General features: G+C 45.6%; 1 protein-coding gene and 1 pseudogene across 9 annotated transcripts in view; one reads left to right on the forward strand and one right to left on the reverse strand.

The window, feature by feature from the left end:
* The window catches only part of SPIDR (scaffold protein involved in DNA repair), a 377,600-nt gene that overhangs the window by 312,275 nt on the left and 45,107 nt on the right, over positions 1-20,218 (forward strand). For 8 of the 9 annotated variants that reach the window (XR_011070777.1, XM_068525972.1, XM_068525967.1 and 5 more), the window contains one exon: positions 1,229-1,369. The exons of the other annotated variant lie outside the window; for it this stretch is intronic. Coding sequence is in view for 7 of the 8 variants with exons in the window: in XM_068525972.1 (XP_068382073.1) it covers positions 1,229-1,369 (141 nt within the window). In the remaining variant the exon portion in view is untranslated. The remainder of the gene's footprint in view (positions 1-1,228; positions 1,370-20,218) is intronic. 9 annotated transcript variants of the gene reach the window in all.
* On the reverse strand, positions 17,332-18,071 carry LOC137751234 (mortality factor 4-like protein 1 pseudogene; annotated as a pseudogene).

The raw sequence follows: 20,218 nt of genomic DNA on the forward strand, positions 1-20,218 counted from the left end.
ATGCTTGTGAAGAGTTTTTAATAACTCAGTCTTTATGAAGAATTAAAACATACCATGATTATCTCTGCACTATTATGGAAATCTCACAAATGACGAATAAATATTCTAAGGGGAGAAAAGAATGAAGAACCTCAGAAATGTGGAACACCATTAAGTGCACCAATACACATGTAATGGGAGCGCCAGAAGGGCAGGGGAGTGGGGTTAGGGTACAGAAAAGATATCTGGAGTAATAGTGGCTGAAAATGGCCCAAATCGGACTGGAAAACTTTACACATCCAAGAAACTCTATGAACTTGTAGTAGGATAAACCTAAAAAGAGACATACCCAAATACGTCATAGTCAAAATGTTGAAAACCAAAGATAAAGTCTTGAAAGCAGCAAGTGAAAAGTGACTCCTCGTGTAACAAGGGACTTCTCGTTAGAAACAGTGGAAGACTAGAAGGCAGTGGGACAATATTCAGAATTCTGGAAGAAACAAATAACTTACATCACACTTTCTTTTTGACCTTTAAATCCTGAGGTTAAGTCAGTAGGATTGAACATTAATTTTTCTACTTCAGGCAACTCAGCTCCTCATTTTTGTAAAATCCAAAGGCCACCATTGTTCGTCTTCATTTTGAAGTATTCTAGCTTTTCACTAGTTTGATCCAGACCTAATTATAAGCCACAGAACCCTACTTTTTGTGTAAAATTTTCTTTTTCCAGTCAACCATGAGAAATGAGTTTGTACTATATAAATGTCTTATAGCCACAACATATTAAATAATGTCACACATATGGAAATGTAAAGACTAATATCTTTAAGATAGATAGGACATTCTTCTGGGTACCACCTGCTACATATCACTCCTGAACAGACTAAAACCATATGGGCATCAGGCGAGCAGTCAGGGATATTTCCTGGTGTTCTTGGGTATAAAATATCATATTGCAAGAAGAATTGGACATAGTAATCATTGTATGTGATTTCAATATATTTTTTTCTCCATAGATCTGATGAAGTAAATTTTAGAAAAGTTATTGCTAGCAACATTTTGGTGATAATTTTCAAGGAATACCTATTAATATCTTTGAATATTAGTGTTTGATAAAACATAATTTGAAATGTTTTAAATGGAAGTAGATTTCTACAGTGGATTTCTAGTGAAGGAGAAGGAAATTCTGGTCTCTGTACTGAATCAAACACTGTCTCCTAAAAGAGCAAATGTGGATCCTTTTTTGTAGAGTCTGCCTTCTCGTGCAAGATGCCCTCGGACTCTTCAGTGAGGTGCACTCGGAGGGCGCCGTCCTGAAGGACAGGGAGTTGGAGGGCAAGTCCTGCAGGCTGGCGGGAATGAAGGTTCTGCAAAAGGTCACCAGAGGAAGGTGAGGACACCACAGTAGCATCCAGTTTGCTACAGTAACATCTGTAATTTCATCTTTAAAGACAATAAACTAGGATCCTAGAGTCTGCCTCTAAGACAAGGCCAGGAGTTGGGTGGAGCCCATAAAGTACTTATGGGAGAAAAATTATAATTGACAACAAAAATAATTATGCAGGTTTGGGACTTCCCTGGTGGTCCAGTGGCTAAGACGCTGCGCTCCCAATGCAAGGGGCCCGGGTTCGATCCCTGGTCAGGGAACTAGATCCCACATGCAGCAACAACCTATCCCACAGGCTGAAACTTTAAAAAAAAAAAAAAAAAAAAAAAAAAAAAATCCCACATGCTGCAACTAAGACCTGGCACAGCCAAATAAATAAATAAATAAATATTTAAAAAAATAATTATGCAGGTTTAGTGATTCACAATTTTATTAAAATTAGGATTAAAAATGTCATATATATGTATTTTAATTCTGAAATTTTTCCTTATTCTTCCTTATCTATACTAATAAGGCAGCTTTGCATGAGTCAGTTTATGTAAATGAAAATATAATTTAGTGAAAAGGCATTTTATAAGCTTTAAGCAAAACTCTTTAATTTGCCACGTTTTTTGCTTTCCATGGCAAGGAAGCTTGTTTTCTGTCAAGTTTCGCGGCTCCTCACGCTAGATGTTGTTTTGGGTGGCGGTGGTACATAGGTCTGGCGCCAGCGTGGGTTGTTCCATTCCAGTGAGCATCTTAATCTATGAATTAGGGAGCAGAAGAAACCTTTTCAGTGGAACGATCCAGTCACATAGAGAATTAGTGTAAACGGTGAATTTGGGTTTCTCTCATCGTAGCCTCTTTCCTCAAATAGCGTGTCATTTTAGCTGTCACAATGCTCCTGTTGTAATTAGAGCAACGTCTGAGCTTGTAGCAGTGCCTGAGGGAGGAGCCCCTAGGCATACAGGCTGCTCCGAGTGCAGTGGGCTGCTGCGTACCGGCCCTTCCAGCCGCGGTCTGTCTAAACCGTGAGCGCCGCAGGGCGTGTCTCGTGACCCGCAGTCCGCTTTCCCCGGCCCCGCCCTGTGCCGCATCTGTCTCTCACGTGGTGCCGGGCCGCTGGGTGGCGGCTCCACCCGGGACCCTGTTTTCCTGAAGGACAGGCCCCCCTGTGAGCCCTGCGTTGATTCATGTACACTCGGCTCGTAACAAATGCTTCCTTTTGCTTACAGAAGGGAGGCTGTATGACGGTGTAACTGCCTTATGGATTAGGGAGGGAGCTGCCCAGATATTTGGAGAGCTTAATTGGGTCCCATGAACCTTATCGTTTCGAAGGCTGAACCCCATGTAGTCCTCAGTTTCAGAATCACAGGCATCTGGAAAGACCGTGTGTAGCTGTGGTAAGTGAGGTGCTGCTCTGACGTTGGCCTGACGGCATTAACCCCACCGGGGCCGTGTAGACCTCCCCGACGTACATTCGGCACCAGCCTCGCACCTGAGCACGCCGGGGTACTGGGGCTCCCCATCTCGGGCGCCTCAGGGGAGCCCCTCCAGCTGGCAGGTGTCCTGGTGTCCTGCAGGCCAGAGGAGGCCACTCCTGGGGACGCACTTCCTGCTGGTGACTGCGGGACCCAACTCCAGGGAAATACTCCTGGGGACTGACAGAGCCAGGAGGGGTCCGGGGGCTTTGCTCTATAACGTACATGCTTTGCTACCATGATGCTATACAGCCATATGTGTACCTAATGTTTAATCTGGTTTTTGTGGGTTACACTGGAAGCCTTACTACTGTCTACAACATTGCCATAGGAAATGATTTTTCCTTGGGAAATGCACTGACTATTCTGAATAATTCATTTACAAACTTTTGGAACCCATTCCATTTTTAAGTTGGACTAAAATTTGACTAAGTATTGGATACTTTTTTAGGTTGGAATTAATTTCTTTATCCTATGTATTTAACTTTATTTTGGCACGCAACTATCCAAATAAATATTAAGATTGTCTTTTTGTTCTTTTGGAAGCTGTATCTCTTCAAAACAAATTATTAAATAGTTTTGGAATGCTGAATGTTATAATTGCCTATTAGTGACATCATCCACTGTCAGTCATCCATCCACAGCTCAGTAAACACAAATTGTCTCTTTTTTTTTCCCCCAGATTTTTGTGTTTCATAGCAACTCTCATAAACCTTAACAAAATATATTTCTCATAAACCTTAACGAAATACACTTAGTTCCCAGAATTCAAGCTAAAATGATTAATTATAATTATATAATTCCAATATCTAATATAGAAAATTACTTTTTGGCCATTTGGAAGATAGTTTTACGTTTGGGCTGATCGTGGAGCCTTTGAAATCTTAGCTCCCCGGTCTCATCTGGTCCACAGTCACAGTGACGGAAATCACTGCTCCCTGTGGCACTTTGGGTGGTCTGGCGGCCTTGGGGTTGGGCCTGTGCAGGGCGTTCACCTGTTCACCAGCCTGTTCACCTGCCGCCTTGGGAAGAGTTGCAGGAAAACAGCTGTCATGTCTGTTGCATTTCTCTGACCGTTTTTTGGAGTTGTGTGTCCATACTGACTCGTTAGGGTGAGAAGAGTCAGAAAAATATCCTGGATGTAAAGGAAAAGACCATTTTAAAATAACACTGCTGAGGCATGTGCCTCTCCCTGGCTCTCTGCGTCCCTGGAGGACTCCAGGCTGTTTGTCCAGAGGCTGAGGCGTGTCCCCTGACCTTTGTCCTCCCAGGTGGCCTCTGCAACAGTTTAGAGGTCAGACAGGCTGAAAACTCACTTTACTTTGGTGTCTTAGTTCTGTGTATGAGCTTTATGTTTTTATTGCTGATTATTATGTGCTCTTATTTTTATGTGATAGGGTAATACTGAGGGAAAAAAAGAAATTTTCTGAAATATCTTAATCCTATAAGTATGGAAAATATAGTTAGCATATTTTTTGCGGGAGAGAGGAACCTCTTTCAATTCAAAGCCCTGCTAATACTTATGTCCCTACTTGTTAAAACAAAAGCCACTAATCTGTCTAAAATACATTATTCATGTATAAGTGAGTATTTTATTTAGATCTCTTTAAGAGTAACGTACTGGAGAAGACTGTTGCAGAGCATTTAGTCAGCACTCACCGTATACAGAGGGGTCTATCCTGAGTGCTGGGAATGACAGGGAAGCAACTAACAAGATCTTTGACCATGAATTGCCTCCTTTTGAACTGGAGACTAGACCTGCCCAGGGATCGGGGCGGTTGTTGCTTTAAGTGATGGGGCCTTAAATGGCTGGTCTTTCCCTCAAATTGGTAAGATGTTATCTGTGAAGACATAAAAGTAGGATTAGGAGAAAGTATAATTCAGTCATTTATTCGTTAAATATTTAGGACCTCTTTGTGCTATGCCCCTGGCTAGTTGCTGCTGTGCTAGATTTTTGGGATTTATCTCAAACCACAATATACTGAAATAAAAAGTCAGCTGGACAAAGCCTTAAATCCTATTTTTAGGGATTCTGCATTGATCCAAGAGAAAATTGGGGCCCCTAGGAGTTTTTGAGAGAAGAAAAGAAGAGGTAATAAAAATGAAAATAGAGTTAAGATTATTCTACTCTTGTACTTTTAATAGATTTGAAATAGAAGGAGGGATTGGGCAGGGGTGCAGATTTGGAAACTTCTGCAGCAGTTGAGGGCAGGAGAAGGAAGAACGCATCACCACTGATTTTTAACTTCCGGTGGCTACGGGGGCCAGGGGGGTGGGTGGCGCTCTCCTGGGAGCTGTGGTGATGCCAGGAGTGTAAAATAGCCCCTTTCTCCCAGAGCTCATGGACCAGCAGGAGAGCCAGGGGGAGGTCCTGAGAGACACCAACCGGTGAGTGCCAGTTACAGAGCAGCCTCTTTGCGAGGCTCAGAGGGCGGGTTCAGATTTGGGAACCCTGGAGAGAACAGGAGGGGCCTGGGGCTGAGGGGGGGGGGGGGAGGACACGCCCCCTGATCTAGCCATCCACTCACCCCCTGGGGCGGGTCTGGCTGGTCAGCTTTGAGGATAGAGTGAGGGGTTGGGCACGTCGAGGGGGGTGTATTTCAGAGAATGGTCCGATTCATAGTTACTGTTTAAATGCCAGCTTTTGTTTTAAAGGTAACAGATTAAGTACTGATAAACTTTAAATTAGAAGCCAAGCTTAGCATGCTCACAAACTAACCCCGTGGTCAGGAAGCAGAAGGCCCTCGAAGCCCCCATGCTGCTCCCCAGCCCGCTGTCCTTAGGGCCGTTGGTCTGGTCCGGGGGCGCAGAGCACTCCCGTTCTCCCGGGTGCTCAAGCCCCCGCTGCCCTCACGGCTGGTCTCGCTCAGGTGCCTTTGTCTCTTGCAGCTGCTGCTTTGGGTCCCGTGCTCTGGGCTGTGTGGGATTCTCACGACCTGTGTCCCACCAGAGGGGTATATTGTAATGTAAACTCGAGTGACATTTTAGTAATAATATGCAAACGTTAACAGTTGTCTGAGGAGCCCTGGGATGGCTCCCCCAGCTGGCCTGCGCCACGTCCCACCTGCTCAGCTCTGAGTCCCAGTGGCTTACTGACATACAGACCTGGGCTTGCCCCTCTGCATGGGGTAGACCATTGTGGATTAGAATGCCTCGTGGCCAGTGTTTCAGGCTGGCCTGCCCATCATAAGGCTCCGTTTCTCGCTCACCATTGTGTTTCCTGTATGTGGCTCAATTCCTGGCACTCGAGAGGCCCATAATAAGTATTTGTGGAATGGACATTCGTTGTTTGCTTGGGTTCATCTTAGATTTTCCTCAACAAGATTTGAATGTGTACGCTTGTACTTTCTGAGCAGTAATTATTGGTGCTAATTTTAGTGGGAAGAATAGAGACTAAGTTGGTCCCAAGACCAGTGTCCAGTGCAGGGTGAGGACCACGCCTCTTGTGCACCTTGGACTCAAGACCCTGGGTCCTCCTCACTGATAAGTCTAGGGGTAACGCCTGAGGTTGTTGTGAAAGCACTTTATCAAGGGTGGGATCCCATGTTATGGAGGAGGGCCTGCAACAGGTGAGGGTGACTGGTCAGAGGTCAGGCTCCGCTGTGACTTTGGGCACCAGGGCGTTGGTCTCCTGGGAGACCCTGTGTGACCCACGTGCATGGCGGTGCAGCAGAGGGAGTTTTTAGGAATCGTCCAGCACAAGTCGATGCGTGTGGGTGAGGGTCATTGTTGAGGAATCATCTCATTTGCTCCTTTAACAGGAAATAAGCAGTGGTGAGAGCTCTCCTGGGGAAACAAACTTCAGTGGCAATTTCCTTCCTTTGATTTCCCCTCTTCAAAAAGGCTGTCCTCTTAAAGAGACATAATTCCCTTGGGGTTTGAGGTCCAGAATCTCTTTGTTCGTTGCTGTGGTTGGAAATCCTCTTTTAAGGGACATACTTCAGAATTCTTTCATCATTTTGAAAAATAAAATTGTTCCTGGCAGGTTCACCACCCAAGTTAATGGCAGGAGAGTAAAATGTCACTGAAAGAGAATGTACTAAATCCTGAAACCAATGATGCTCAAAGAACTGCCCGAAAAGAACAAAGCACTGACCCGTGTGAAACATGGTGCTGAGTGAAAGAAGCCCACACAAAAGGCCACACGTTGTAGGATCCCGTTTATGTGAAACGAACAGAACAGACAAAACCCATGGTGACAGGACGCAGGTTGGTGGTTGCCAGGAGGAGGGGAGCAGGGAGTGACTGCTGACGGGCACAGGGTCAGATGGGGTGATGGCGATATTCTGGGGCTAGACAACATTGTGCATGTGCTAAATGCCACTGAACTGTGCACTTTAAAATGGTTATTTTTATGTTGTGTGTATTTCACCTCAGTCCTTAAAGGGGTGGGGGGGAATGAACTGACTGCCTAAAAAGTGTTTACACTGAGTTATAAAAACAACTACAAATGTTTCATAAGTCCAGTTGGAGAAGAATAGTTTCTAAATGGAACATCTGGGCATAATTTCACGTATCTCAAAAAGACCCAACTAGGGAATAGGGGCTCAGAAAGAAAATGCCGATTATTTAACCTTAACCATAAGGGTTATTTTGGGGAAATTAGGACATATGTTTAGTAAAACGGGCACCCCTCTAAATCAGTCATTACCTTTATTGTTCAATGAACAATCCTTAAGAAAACTATTGTATATCTGTCTACCTAGTCAGTGACAGAGACATTGACAAAGGGGAAAACCAGCAGATTACAAAAGGCTTGACACACCCACCAGGTTGATCACAGGAAGAGGAGGAGAGAGAACCCAGACCTCCTGAAATAGTCCTTTGAACTGTGTAGGCCAAGCGTTAACTATTGTCAAGATTACTGCCCTAATAGTGTTTCAAAAACTATCTAATAAAAATAAATTCACCCTGTCGTCAGTTAGGTAAAGAAGTTCTGCTCTGACCGGTCCTTGCATGTCTCTCTCCATCAGTCATTCGTTAACACAGCACCTGGGTGTGGACGCAGGGTTGAAGTCACAGTTCAGTCTGACCTTCCAGTGGGGAAGCACTGACAATCTAAGAAGGTTTTTGCTGGAGTGGGTGGGGCTTCGCCGAGAAGGCCTTCAGGGTGTGACTTGTAGGTTCGTCTGGTTGCTAGGCAGACACCCATGGAAGAGCACGTTCCCACCCATAAGGTCATTCCTGTTATCTTTTGACCAAAAATAGACTGTCGCGCTGGAGCCAAGTGTTATTTAGCCTCCGTAGCAGTTAACAGAGCATTCAGTAAAAACCTGACTAAGAAAGGATGAAGTCTGAACCTAAGCAAACTGTCACAGTAGTTCTTGGCCATATAAAAATTCTTTTAGTAGCAAAATCTCAGAAGTGGCTCAGGTCTACCCCCTTGCTCCACCACCTTCCCCCAGTGACTGGGGGACAGAGTAGAACCCAGTTCACTTGGGGTGATTTGGCTGTGTCGGCCTGGCTGACGCGAGGGGACTTGCTGTTCAGAAGCAAAACCAAAGCTTCTGGAGGGAGCGTCGCTGGTCACTGGACGGAGGCAGCACAGGGGAAGGCGGGGGCCTTGGAAGAGTAGCTCTGCCTCCCCCGGGGGTTGGGTGATTTGATGAGCTCACACACGGAAGCGGCCCTGCACACCCTAAAACACCACAGAAGCAGTGGTTCTTCCCTCCCTCCTCCTCCTTTCTCTTTTCTAATTAACTAAAAAGTAAAACTCTGGCCCACATTGATGTAAGTAAGTCTTTCTTGTCTTGTTTTTACAAATAAAACAGGAAGAGAAAGATGAGTAACTTAGAAGAACGATAACTAGGAGTTGGAAGTGTTCCATTTTTTTCCAGGAAAGAAGATAAATCCAGTTGGAAATTGCTGGCCTTGTCAATTGTCTGATAATAATGGGAGAGAATGGGTAATGAAGCCAGTGGAGTTAAAAAGTACAGAGAGATTTAGTTAAAACAGGGATCAAAGAAACCAGAGGGAAGGTCAGCTGATACAAGAATATAAAAGCAACTGCTCCGTGTCCCTCCAGGTTAGTCATTCATCTAGTGCATTTACCTGGCAGCACAGTAAGTCTCGAATTCAGCAAATGGGCAGGATTTTTTTTTTGCTTTTTCATTCATTCCTTCTCTTACAGATCTCAGTACTCCCCCTCTCCCTGCACTGTTCTCACAAAAATCATAATTACCTACCAGTAGGGGACCAGTAGTTTTAAAACTTTTGAACTTTTAAAAAATAGAATCCAAAGAGGAAGCTCCGTGTTAATAACAAACCCACATGGAGCTATTCTGTTCAAAATTGGGAGGTGGTGTGTCAGGCCACCCAGCCCCCAGCCAGCTCCTAGGGCCACGTGGTTGGAAAGTAAGCATTGAGGACTGATTGCAGCTCTGAACATGGCACACATCAGTACGGTTCTTTCTCTCCCTCTCTCAGGGTAACAGCCTGTGGCAGTAGCCGTTACTGTGAGGGCCCTGGGTCCTGTGATTCAGAAGCTAGGTGGGGCGTTCCCTGTTAATCTCAAATATGAAGTGCAAATACTTAATTATGCTTTCATTAAGTGCCTTGTCAGATTTGCAGGATCTTACGCATTTTTAAAAATTACAGTTGTTTTAAATTAATTTATTAATTTATTTATTTATTTATGGCTGTGTTGGGTCTTCGTTTCTGTGCGAGGGCTTTCTCTAGTTGTGGCAAGCGGGGGCCACTCTTCATCGCGGTGCGCGGGCCTCTCACTATCGCGGCCTCTCTTGTTGCGGAGCACAGGCTCCAGACGCGCAGGCTCAGTAATTGTGGCTCACGGCCCCAGTTGCTCCCCGGCATGTGGGATATTCCCAGACCAGGGCTTAGAACCCGTGTCCCCTGCATTGGCAGACGGACTCTCAACCACTGCGCCACCAGGGAAGCCCTTTTTTTTGGTTGCGTTGGCTCTTAGTTGAGGCATGTGGGATCTTCCGTTGCGGCGCTCGGGCTCTTTGTTGTGGCGCATTTTTATTATAGGTAGAACACTCTTAAAAATCTTTATAAGTTTGCCAGTGAATGCCTGTCTTTTCATGTGGGACACGGAAGTGGAAAGAAAAGAAGTTTCACTGTCACTGTAGCCCCTCTTTCCTTTCCTTCAACTCTCCGACTAGATGGCAGATGAGGTGGTGACATTGTTCACTACAGTTCACTACAGGCGTCACCCCTGATGCCACCACCAAATTCAAGACAAAATAAATCAGTCTTTATTGAAAAACAGATTATTGTGTTGTTAAATAAAGACCCTGAAGCTCCTGAGACTAAGTAAGAACCTGGCTGCGCGTCTGTGAGGTGGGCCTGGAGCCCGGTCCGTCAGAGTCCAGCGGCTGCATCTTTGGGGCTACAGCTCACACGTGATTACTTCCAGTTTTAGGGGAATTCGTTTCTGTGAATTTCCCGTTTGCTTTATAGTCACAATCCCCGGCCCTCAAGTCAGAAGTCGGACCATTTCTTGCCAGGGGTGTCGATGTTAGATTCTTGGTGTTTTCCATTGTTTTTGTTAAACAGCAGCAGTGAGCCATCTGTGCTGGAATTATCTCGAGTGACCAGGAGGAGCATCAGATCCATAGTATAGTAAATAATCACGCTGAGCGCCTCAGGTTTAGTTCGGCAGTTTTCTTTTCTGTTTACTTAGACACTTTATTAATGAAAATATGACCTTTAAGAAAGATCATTTTCATTACTGTTTTGTTTTTTCTTTTTTAATGGGAATTATTTATTTATTTATTTTTGGCTGTGTTGGGTCTCCGTTTCTGCGCGAGGGCTTTCTCTAGTTGCGGCGAGCGGGGGCCACTCTTCATCGCGGTGCGCGGGCCTCTCACTGTCGCGGCCTGTCTTGTTGCGGAGCACAGGCTCCAGACGCGCAGGCTCAGTAATCGTGGCTCGCGGGCCTAGTTGCTCCGCGGCATGTGGGATCTTCCCAGACCAGCGCTCGAACCCGTGTCCCCTGCATTGGCAGGCGGATTCTAAACAACTGCGCCACCAGGGAAGCCCTGTTTTTTTTTTTTTTAAGCAAGAGAATTTGCTCCTCTCCGTAGAATCACTGACAGTGGAGAGGATGGTCCCGAAGGCCCCTGGACCTGGACCAGGACCTCATGTGAGCAGCCTCAGATCAGGCATTTCAGCATTATGTGCAAGGGAGGTAGCAGTACAGCCTGTGCTTTCACTGGTTGCTGCTGTAAAAAGTCACACAAAGAGTAAAGGGAATTTAATACTCCCCTCTCCACGGGTGTTCATTCCACATCTTTCTCGTGAACGTAGGCATGTCTGTAAACAAAGAAGAATGGTTGCTTTTCCCTTTGGTATCTTTAAGGGTGTCCCTTTTCGGTTTCTGCCGCTTCCCAGCAACAGACGTCATTGTGTGCGCACCTGTCTCCTTCTTTACGGATCTTTATGGGGAAACACGACAGACGCGTGGGCGATGCCCAGTTGCAGAGCGTAGTGAACGACTGTAGGGCCACCCGTGAAGCCACCGCCAAATTCAAGGAACAAAAATGTGCTGGGTGTCCAGGCGTCAGACCCCCAGCGTGCTCCTCCTGGTGATGCCCCATCCCCCCAAGATCACTGCAGTCCTCTGGTTTCCTCCATGGTTTTCCGTATAGTTTTCCCAACGGGAACAGCAGGCTGTCTTTGGAAGAGTGTATGAAGGGAGGCTACTTCATATGTGAACTCATGGTAATAGAATAGACTGTGAGGAGGCAGGTTTGTTTCAAGTATCAGAGCACACTGGTGAGAACGTTTGGTAAAAAGTATATGCATCTAGCAGGAAACCTGGGCTGACAGATTTTATGTGGAACGTGGGTGTTCCTGCTTCCGCACTGGTGAGTAGATCATGTGACGCTTTTGAAATGATAAGGGCCACCTGGGAATGAGACCAGCCTAAGAACTGTCTGCAGTTCCAGGTAGCAGCATGCAGCAAGAATTCCTTATTTCCCTTGTAACTGAGTGTGTGTGTGTCATTTCCTGCCGAGGCAGAACAGAAACGTGCAAAGAACTTGTTTTATAATACAAAGTTGTGCTAGTTAATATTTTTATATCCTAGGTCTTGAGGAAAGAATCTAGATTAGGAAAGACATTTTTTAATATTACTAGCAGATAGCCTACAAAATGTGAGGACTTCCAAAGTTACAAATTTATCTTTCATAGTTATATAATAAATGTAAGCAAAGGAATAGTGCAGAAGGCTTAGTTTCAGTTGTGTGTCTTTAATTTCCTTTCTTCAGTTTCTCTATCTGTTGAATAAAATTTGAAAAATATTGTCCTGAAATTCATTGAACTAAGCTTGGAAAATGTTTAGTGATTCCCCACATCTCTAAGGTATTTATGGGATATTCTTAGCAGAGAGTGGCCTCTGAGGTCAGAATGCCCGACCGACGTGATGCCATCACTGTCTCATTCAGAAGCAGTGTCATCACCCCCAAAAGAGACGCCTTCCCCATGAGCAGCCGCTCCCCACCCTCCAGCCCCTGGCAGCCACTAACCTGCACTCTGTCCTGTGAATTTGCGTATACTGAACACTTCGTACAAAGGAGCCATCCTGGCTTCTTCCACCGAGCATCATGTTTTCGAGGTTCATCCTTGTTGTATCACGTGTCAGTACTTCACTCCTTTTTATGGCTGTGCCTGATACTCTGTTGTATGGATACACCAGACTTATTGATCCATTCATCAGTTGATGCACATCTGGGTTGCTTCCATGTTACTTTCTGGCTGTCGTGAATAGTAATACTGCTATGAACATTCATGATGCACATATGGACATAAGTCTTCAGTTCTCTTGGGTAGATAGCTAGAAGGGGGATTGCTGGGTCTATGCCAAAGTGTTTTCCAAGGTGACTGCCCCATTTCCCTATCTCACCAGCATAATGATGTAGTTTAGTCACTGATTATCTAACCTCCTCAGGATCTCAAGGTTGCCATGGCTCCTATCAGTTTGCTCATGATCTCCAGGGCCATCTGGTAGTGTCTGCTCTGGCAGCCAAACCTCTGAAGGAAATGCATTTCAGTATCAAGGCAAAAGTTTGTTTAGTTGATTCGAGGTTGTCTCGTGTGTGTATGAGGGTGACATAAAAGGACGTAAGGTGACACAAGCTACCTTCTGGAAGACAGTCGAGGGCACAGAGGGAGACGGAGGGAGGGAGGTAGATGGTAGAGAGTGGATCTTGAGCGGCACTGAGGGTTAGAGATCACTTCCAGACTTCATGGTCTCAGGACCCGTTAATACTCTTCAAAATGACTGAGAGCCCCAAGGAGATGTTTTTAATGTGGTTATATTGATCAATAATTACTATATTAGAAAATAAAATGGAAATAATTAAATATTTATTAGTTCACCTAAAAATCCTAAAAATAAACCCATTAAATAATAACATAAACAGAATTTTTATGAAAAATATTTTCTAAACCGAGACCACCTTAGTGAGAAGAGCAGCCTTATTTCATGTTTTCTGCAGATCGCTTTAATGTCTGGGCTAACGGGGAACGATGGGTTGTCATCTCTGCTCTGCATTCAGTCCGTCCTGTAGCGTACAGAGTGCAGCCTCTAGAAGACTCCACTGTACACTCATGAGAGAAGGGAAAAGAAGGTCTCAGGACATAGTCCTGGCCTTGCGGGTCCCTTGAAAGGGTCTTACAGACCCAGGGGTCTCCAGACCCCACTTTCAGAATCCCTGGTCTGAAATATTCCATCTCCAGGTAATCTGTCTTATGAGAAAGCCATGAGTACTACATAACAGTAGGTACAGAGGAATTAGCAACTGCATGAAAAAATTTTAGGAACATTTAAATGCTCGGTTTAAAAAAAAAAAATTCTGAGCTCTCTGAGGATGAATTAACTCGGTGAACAGGTTGCATCCCATCCTGAGGTGACGTCACCACTGTGGTTTAAATCTTCTGCGGCAAATGCCACTCCACCCACACCCAAAAGAAAGTGATTCAGGCAGTCTTAGATTACCCGGTGAAGATTTGGGAGTAGTTAGACGAGGCAGTATCAGATGGAAAAATAACTCTAAAATAACACAGAAAACAGGCCCGGTGAGCAGGCGTGTCGGGGAACAACCTGGTGAGCTCAGGGAGAGCTCTCCGCCTTGCTGCCTCCCCACGGGCTGCAGCCGGGGACCTGCTTCCAGGCGACACTGGCCGTCGCCCTCGGTACAGGGAGGCTGCGCCGGTCTATAAAATCAGTGAGAAACATGTACATTCAGCATCCTTCCGGATAGTGGCGAGGCCAGAGCCCCTGCTCCTTCCCCGTCTCTCTGTGACGTTTCTAAAACTCCTCTTGCTGTCGTCCTCAGGCACACTCCGTTCTCGTGGCCTCTTCTTTGCGCCAGGCAGCCCTGCCGTGGCTGCCCGAGGACTAGCCCCGGTCCTCTTCCTCTTGTCAGAGCAACGGAGAGCGTTGGGGGTAAGGGTCAGAGGCTGCCTTTCTCAGCCAGAAATTCAGCAGTTGATGTGGGGTCTCGGCTCGATTGTTTTCCCTGGAGGGCAAACCCGGGCTCTCGTCCGTCCAGGAGAGACACCTGAATGTGGGCATCATTTCAGACTCTTATGCTGAATTTGTGAGACTTTTTTCAGAGATGGCCTCAAGTCGGTCCCCTCCCTGTGTGACTCATTTGTGTATTTTCTACTTAGATTTTTACAGCTTCCAGAATATCCCACAAACAACAAAATGCAGGCAACAGAATGGGTTTTCTCATTCTAAGAAATCAGTAGCTTTGCTCCAGGTAAGTATCTCTATTGGTGTACTAACCCTTAATCTTTGCAACACTTTTTCCTCTCTTAGGGAGCTGGTGATTATTAAAGCAACAAATCGGAAAATGTTTCTGAAGTTAAACTACAGTGCTCTGTATGTGAAATTTTTTCACTGCAAATGAGCTGGAAAATGTTGTCTTGTTTTGTTTTAATCAATACCCAAAGGCCTTTGCAGCATGAACAAGGTATTCAGCCAGCCAGGCTTGTGTCTCACTCAGCCTGTAGAAGGCATGTATCCCAGACGGTTGGCTGTTTCTAGCTACCTCGTGCTGCTGCACCCTCCCAGAAAGCCTGCGCTGCTCCCACCCACCTCAGCCGCTGCAGGCTTAGAAGTGGGGGAATCAGAGTCCTGCAGGGAGCACAACGGGGCCAGGAGGTTTCAGGGCTCACCTGCAGTGCAGAGGAAGGCGTCCGCTCTGCACCCCGTGGGCTCCAGGTCCCCCAGAGCGAACACCCATCTCCAGAAGCATGGGGGGTGGGAGTGGGAGCGGGAGCCCCGAGGCCTGGGGGCGTGAGGAGCAGTGTTCCCGCTGACCCGCCATCTCTGCTGCAGTCCCAAGTCTCAAGCAGTCCAGTTAGATTGAAAGAGTGTGGTGCAGCCATCCTCATCCGTCTCTCCTGGGGGGTCTCCCCAAGTGAAGATGTGCGAGAAGGCACCTCTTAACACTTGCAGCAGCTGGTCACACTCAGAGGCGGCCTTTGCCTTGGAGAGAGTGGAAGAGCTGAGCCAGCCCTAGAGGAGGCCCTGGGGACTGGGCCACAGGGACTGGCTTTGGGGGAGTGTGCTCGGCCCCCCCAAGGAGCTGCGGCGCTCACTCACTCCAGGGCACTCCAGTCACCAGCCACGCCTGCCTTCGCAAAGGTCGCTTTTCAAGTTTACCCACCTTGCCCACTAGGAAAGTTTATCTTTAGGTAATTTTTCTAAAAGTCTAAGATTTAGCGAAGCCAGCTGCAGTAGAGGCCTGTTGGCAGATAGATTATGACCTGTTTCTTGAGGAAATTAAGGTATCCTTTTTCCATTATTTGTTCACAAGGTTATATGGAAGACAAAGAGTATATGAAATTTAGATTCCCAGACTTAGCAAATAGATAATAAAAGGCTGACTCTCTCGGTAGTATTCTACCACTTTTTTAAGTCACCAAAACGGCCAGTCCAGTTGGTAAAAGCAGGCGTTGAGCTTCAAGCAGATGTGCATAGAATGACAAGGGGTGTGTTTGTTTTTTCTCTGCAAGTCCACCTGGATTAGTAGTTTTTGTTGTCCTGGCCCAGCTTTTCTTTGAGTAGTTTCATCATCGGGCTGGGGGGTGGGGAGGAAGAGGGAAGAAATGAGAGAAATCGGTCTACACGTGAGGGAACAGGGCAGTGAATTTGACCTTTAAGTGTCAGCCTTGTTCTCTTCATCCAGCTTTGCCAGCGTTCTGCCGCCAGCATCACACCCTGACACTCTTCACGTGCTGTTTATAGTATTTGCTGTCCTGGACGTCCTCTCAGAGTTTTCTCCTATATCAGCGTGTTTAAAAGTGGAAGTTAAATGTTAGATTCTGGTAAGGTACTTTAAAAGTACTAAATAGACTAACCATCACAATAAGACAAGGAAAAGCAAAAAGACAGAAAGGAAGAAATAAAACTGTCTCTACTTCAGATGACATGATGGTCTATGTCGAAAATCCCAAGGAATCTACAAAAGAAAAAAAAAAAAAAATTCCTAAAACTAGTAAGTCAGTTCAGCAAAGTAGCAGCATACAAGATTAACATTCACAAATCAGTCACATTTCTATATACTAGCAATGAACCCTTGAAAACCAAAATTAAAAATACAGCATTTACAGTTGCCCAAAAAGGAGTATTTAGGTATAAATCTAACAAAACATGTCAGGACTTGTATGCTGCAAACTACAAAACACTGATTAAAGAAATCAGAGAAGATCTAAATAAATGGAAAGGTGTGCCACGTTCACGGAGTGGAAGACTCAACGTTGTAAAGATGCTGGTTCTCCCCGAAAGATGGTGTAGGCTTGATGCAGTACCCATGAAAGTCCCAGCAAAAATGTCTGTAGATATATCCAGGCCTATTCTAAACTTTTTTTTTCTTTTTGAAATTTAAGGAAAAAATTTATTGAAGATCTGAAAAACAATTTCTAAAATATTGACTTTTCCAGAAAACTGTAGCTACACAATGCATTGTGTCTGTCATGTTAAAACGTGATTAGACACCAATACAAAAACCATGAAACAAGCCACCATTCTCTGACAATCTGAGCAAAGATGAAATGCCTAAGGAGCAGCATGGATGACTTGCAAAGGATGGGCTCTTCACTGTAAGCACCGTAAAGAAGGGGGGACACAAATGGACGAGTGTGTTCAGTTATACACACTGAACGGAACCTTAGGCGCTGGGAATCAGGGCGTTTTGTCGTACAGCATTAACACACGTTATCAAAGTGCACGGTGTCAAAGGAATAGAACCGCCAGCATTGAAGCGCAGCTTTGTCAGCTAAGCAGTAAAACGCTCTACGGCACGTCTCTCTGTTGTCCATCATTGAATTCTCTGGTAGCAACTTTGAAATGAAAAAAAAAAAAGAAAAAAAGGAGCTGTAACCCCTTATTTTCTGTTTAAAATCAAACAGAAAACAAACATCCCTTCTGTCATACACTAATGTTTCCAAAGTACATCATTTGTACAAGAGAAGGACTAAAACAAAAATGTGTTTACAGAGATCCAAACACGAGTGCGTATAAGCACCTCACACAGCTTTCCGCTCGTACTCAGGAGGAGACGCTACATAATCACTGGCACTAAACAAAGTTGCAGAGTTCTTTGCCAGGTATTCTAGGAAATCGTGGAGGTAATTCAGTAATAAAGCAAGGCTCTTCTCATCCAGAGGTGCATAGGCCAACATTGCTCCAGTACGTACAAATAAATAATCTCAGTAGATGTGGCGCTCCATGCACCTTGGACATGGCACATCAGGGTGATCTGTGAGGATTTCAGCATACTGTGGTCTCCCATATTCGCAGAGCAGCTGAGTGCCCAACATTACATTGAAGTATTCCTTGATCCCTGCCACAACTTCATGAACAGCATACTCCTTATTTTCTGTGTTTCCTCGAGATTTCTTGTAATTTGCAGAATCCTCTAGAATGGAATCCACATTCTTCTTGGCAGGAAGATAAAAGAGCTGTTTTTGCCAGGTAATTAAGTCCCAGTCTTCACCAAGCCATGGTTTTAGTTCTTCAGGAATCTTTACTTTAACTTCAACTCTGTACATGAATGTGTTTCCTCATTTTCAACGGTAGAAGCTACTCGGGCCCTTTTCTTGCGAGGAGACTGAGGTGTCTCACTCGTACTACCACCGTCTCCATTTCCAGGTGTTTTCTGTTTGTTCTTTTTTGTTTTCACTTCAACATTTTTCTGTTGCAGACCAGAAGTCTTCTTTCCAGGGGCAACCCCCCTCATCTTCCCCTCTGCATACTGCTCCTGATTGGCTTTGTCTGGAAATGCAAAGGAACTAGAGTAGATAAAACAGTTTTGAAAAAAGGATAAAGTGGGAAGAATCACACCCAATTTCAAAACTTACGGCTACAAGGAACTGCGGCATTGGTGGAGGGATGACTGTGATCAGTGGAGAAAGAGCTTGGGGAGCGGCCTGTGGGGTTACGGCCAAATGATTCCCGACCAAGGTGCAAACAAAGCAATTTGGTGGAGGAAGGATAGTCTTCAACTAACTGGACGTATATGGGCAAAAAATTAATCTCAACCTAAATCTCATACCTCACAATAGATCTTAGGTTTAAATATAAAACATAAAACTATAAAGAAAACCTCTGGGACTTGTTGAGTAAAGAGTTCTAAGATGTGACAACAAAAGCATGATCCATGAAAGGAAAAATCAGTAAGTTGGACTTTATCAAAATTAAAAATTTTTACTCTGCAAAAGATTGTGTTAAGAGAATGAAAAGACAAGCTACAGACCGTGAGAAAATATTTGCAAACCTTATATCGTAGACTATAGAATGAAGTCTCAAAACTCAACAGTAAACACACACACACACACACACACACACACACACACATAAGCAGTCCAATTAGAAAATGGGCAAAGGACATGAAGAGACATTTCCAAAGAGGACATCACACGGCAAATAAACACACGGAAAGGTGTTCGACATGACTGTCCTTAAGAAAAAAGCACGTCAAGACCATGGTGAGATATTACCATGCTCCTAAGCAGCTAAACATGAAAAACTAAAACGAAAAACAGTGTGAGAACATCAGATGCCAGTGAGGATGGGAAGAAACCATCTCTCATGTGTTGCAGGTGGGCGTGTAAGGTGGTGTGGCCCCCCAGGAGCAGAGCTGGCAGTTCCTTTAAAAACTGAACATACTTATCCAAGCAGCTGCACTCCTGGGCATTTATCCAGAGAAACAAATATCTGCATTCACACAAAAATCTGTACCCAAGTGTTTGTAATAGCCACAAACTGGAAACAACCCAGATGTTCCTCAAAGGTGAATGGTAAACAAGCTGCGCCACATCCACGCCGTGGACGGCACTCAGCGGTAAACAGGGACGAGCTGCTGATGGCGCGGCAGCTTGCATGGATCTCAGGCACATTGTGCCGAATGACGAAAGCCAACTCGACGTGCCATGCACCACATGACTCTGTTTATGCGAGGTTCTCAGAAGTTGTGTGGGTGTGTATGAGACTGTGTGAGTGCTGGTTATTCGTTCACCGAGTCTCCAGCCCCTCATGTGGGCTGGCACTTCGGTGCCTATCCTTCAGGGAGCTGTGTGGAAAGAAGCAGGATGTTCAGGGCAGGAGCGGGTGGACGACGCCCGGGAGAGAGGCGCAGCGGGCCCCCGGCGTCCACCCGGTGTCCAGCCAGCTGCCTCTGAACCTCAGCTGGCCCTGGTCGCCCAGCCCTGTGTCCAGTCACCCACACAAACAGCTGCTGTCAGGAGACGGAGAGAGTGAATTTCCCTCGTGTGTCCCCCTTTGCTTACCGCTTTTGTGCTTGATTTGGACCCAGAATCTTGGTGTTGGCTGTAGGCCACACCCTGCAGGCCACGTTTCTGTTGTGTTTGGTGTGAGGGGCTAAAAGACTGTGGGAAGCTTTGAGTCTTGTTCTCCGTGATGCTGAGACCCTCATTGTCAGTTCTGAGTGTTTTCGACTTTGTTAACTGCTGGATCCTAAGCACTTAAAATAGTACTTGCTCTTAAATGTTGAGAGAAATAAGAATATGTAACATTAATTATTAAGGCCACAAGCTTTTCAAAAAGTAAACAACATTATTATATATAAACATTGTTAAGGGACTTCCCTGGTAGCGCAGTGGTTAAGAATCCTCCTGCCAATGCAGGGGACACGGGTTCGAGCCCTGGTCCGGGAAGATCCCACATGCCACGGAGCAACTAAGCCCGTGCGCCACAACTGCTGAGCCTGCGCTCTAGAGCCCGCGAGCCACAACTACTGAAGCCCGTGCGCCTAGAGCCCATGCTCCGCAACAAGAGAAGCCACCGCAATGAGAAGCCTGCGCACCGCAACGAACAGTAGCCCCCGCTCGCCGCAACTAGAGAAAGCCACGTGCAGCAACAAAGACCCAACAATGAAGACCCAATGCCGCCAAA

This window comes from Eschrichtius robustus, chromosome 17 (assembly GCF_028021215.1).
Source record: "Eschrichtius robustus isolate mEscRob2 chromosome 17, mEscRob2.pri, whole genome shotgun sequence".
Taxonomy (NCBI): domain Eukaryota; kingdom Metazoa; phylum Chordata; class Mammalia; order Artiodactyla; family Eschrichtiidae; genus Eschrichtius; species Eschrichtius robustus.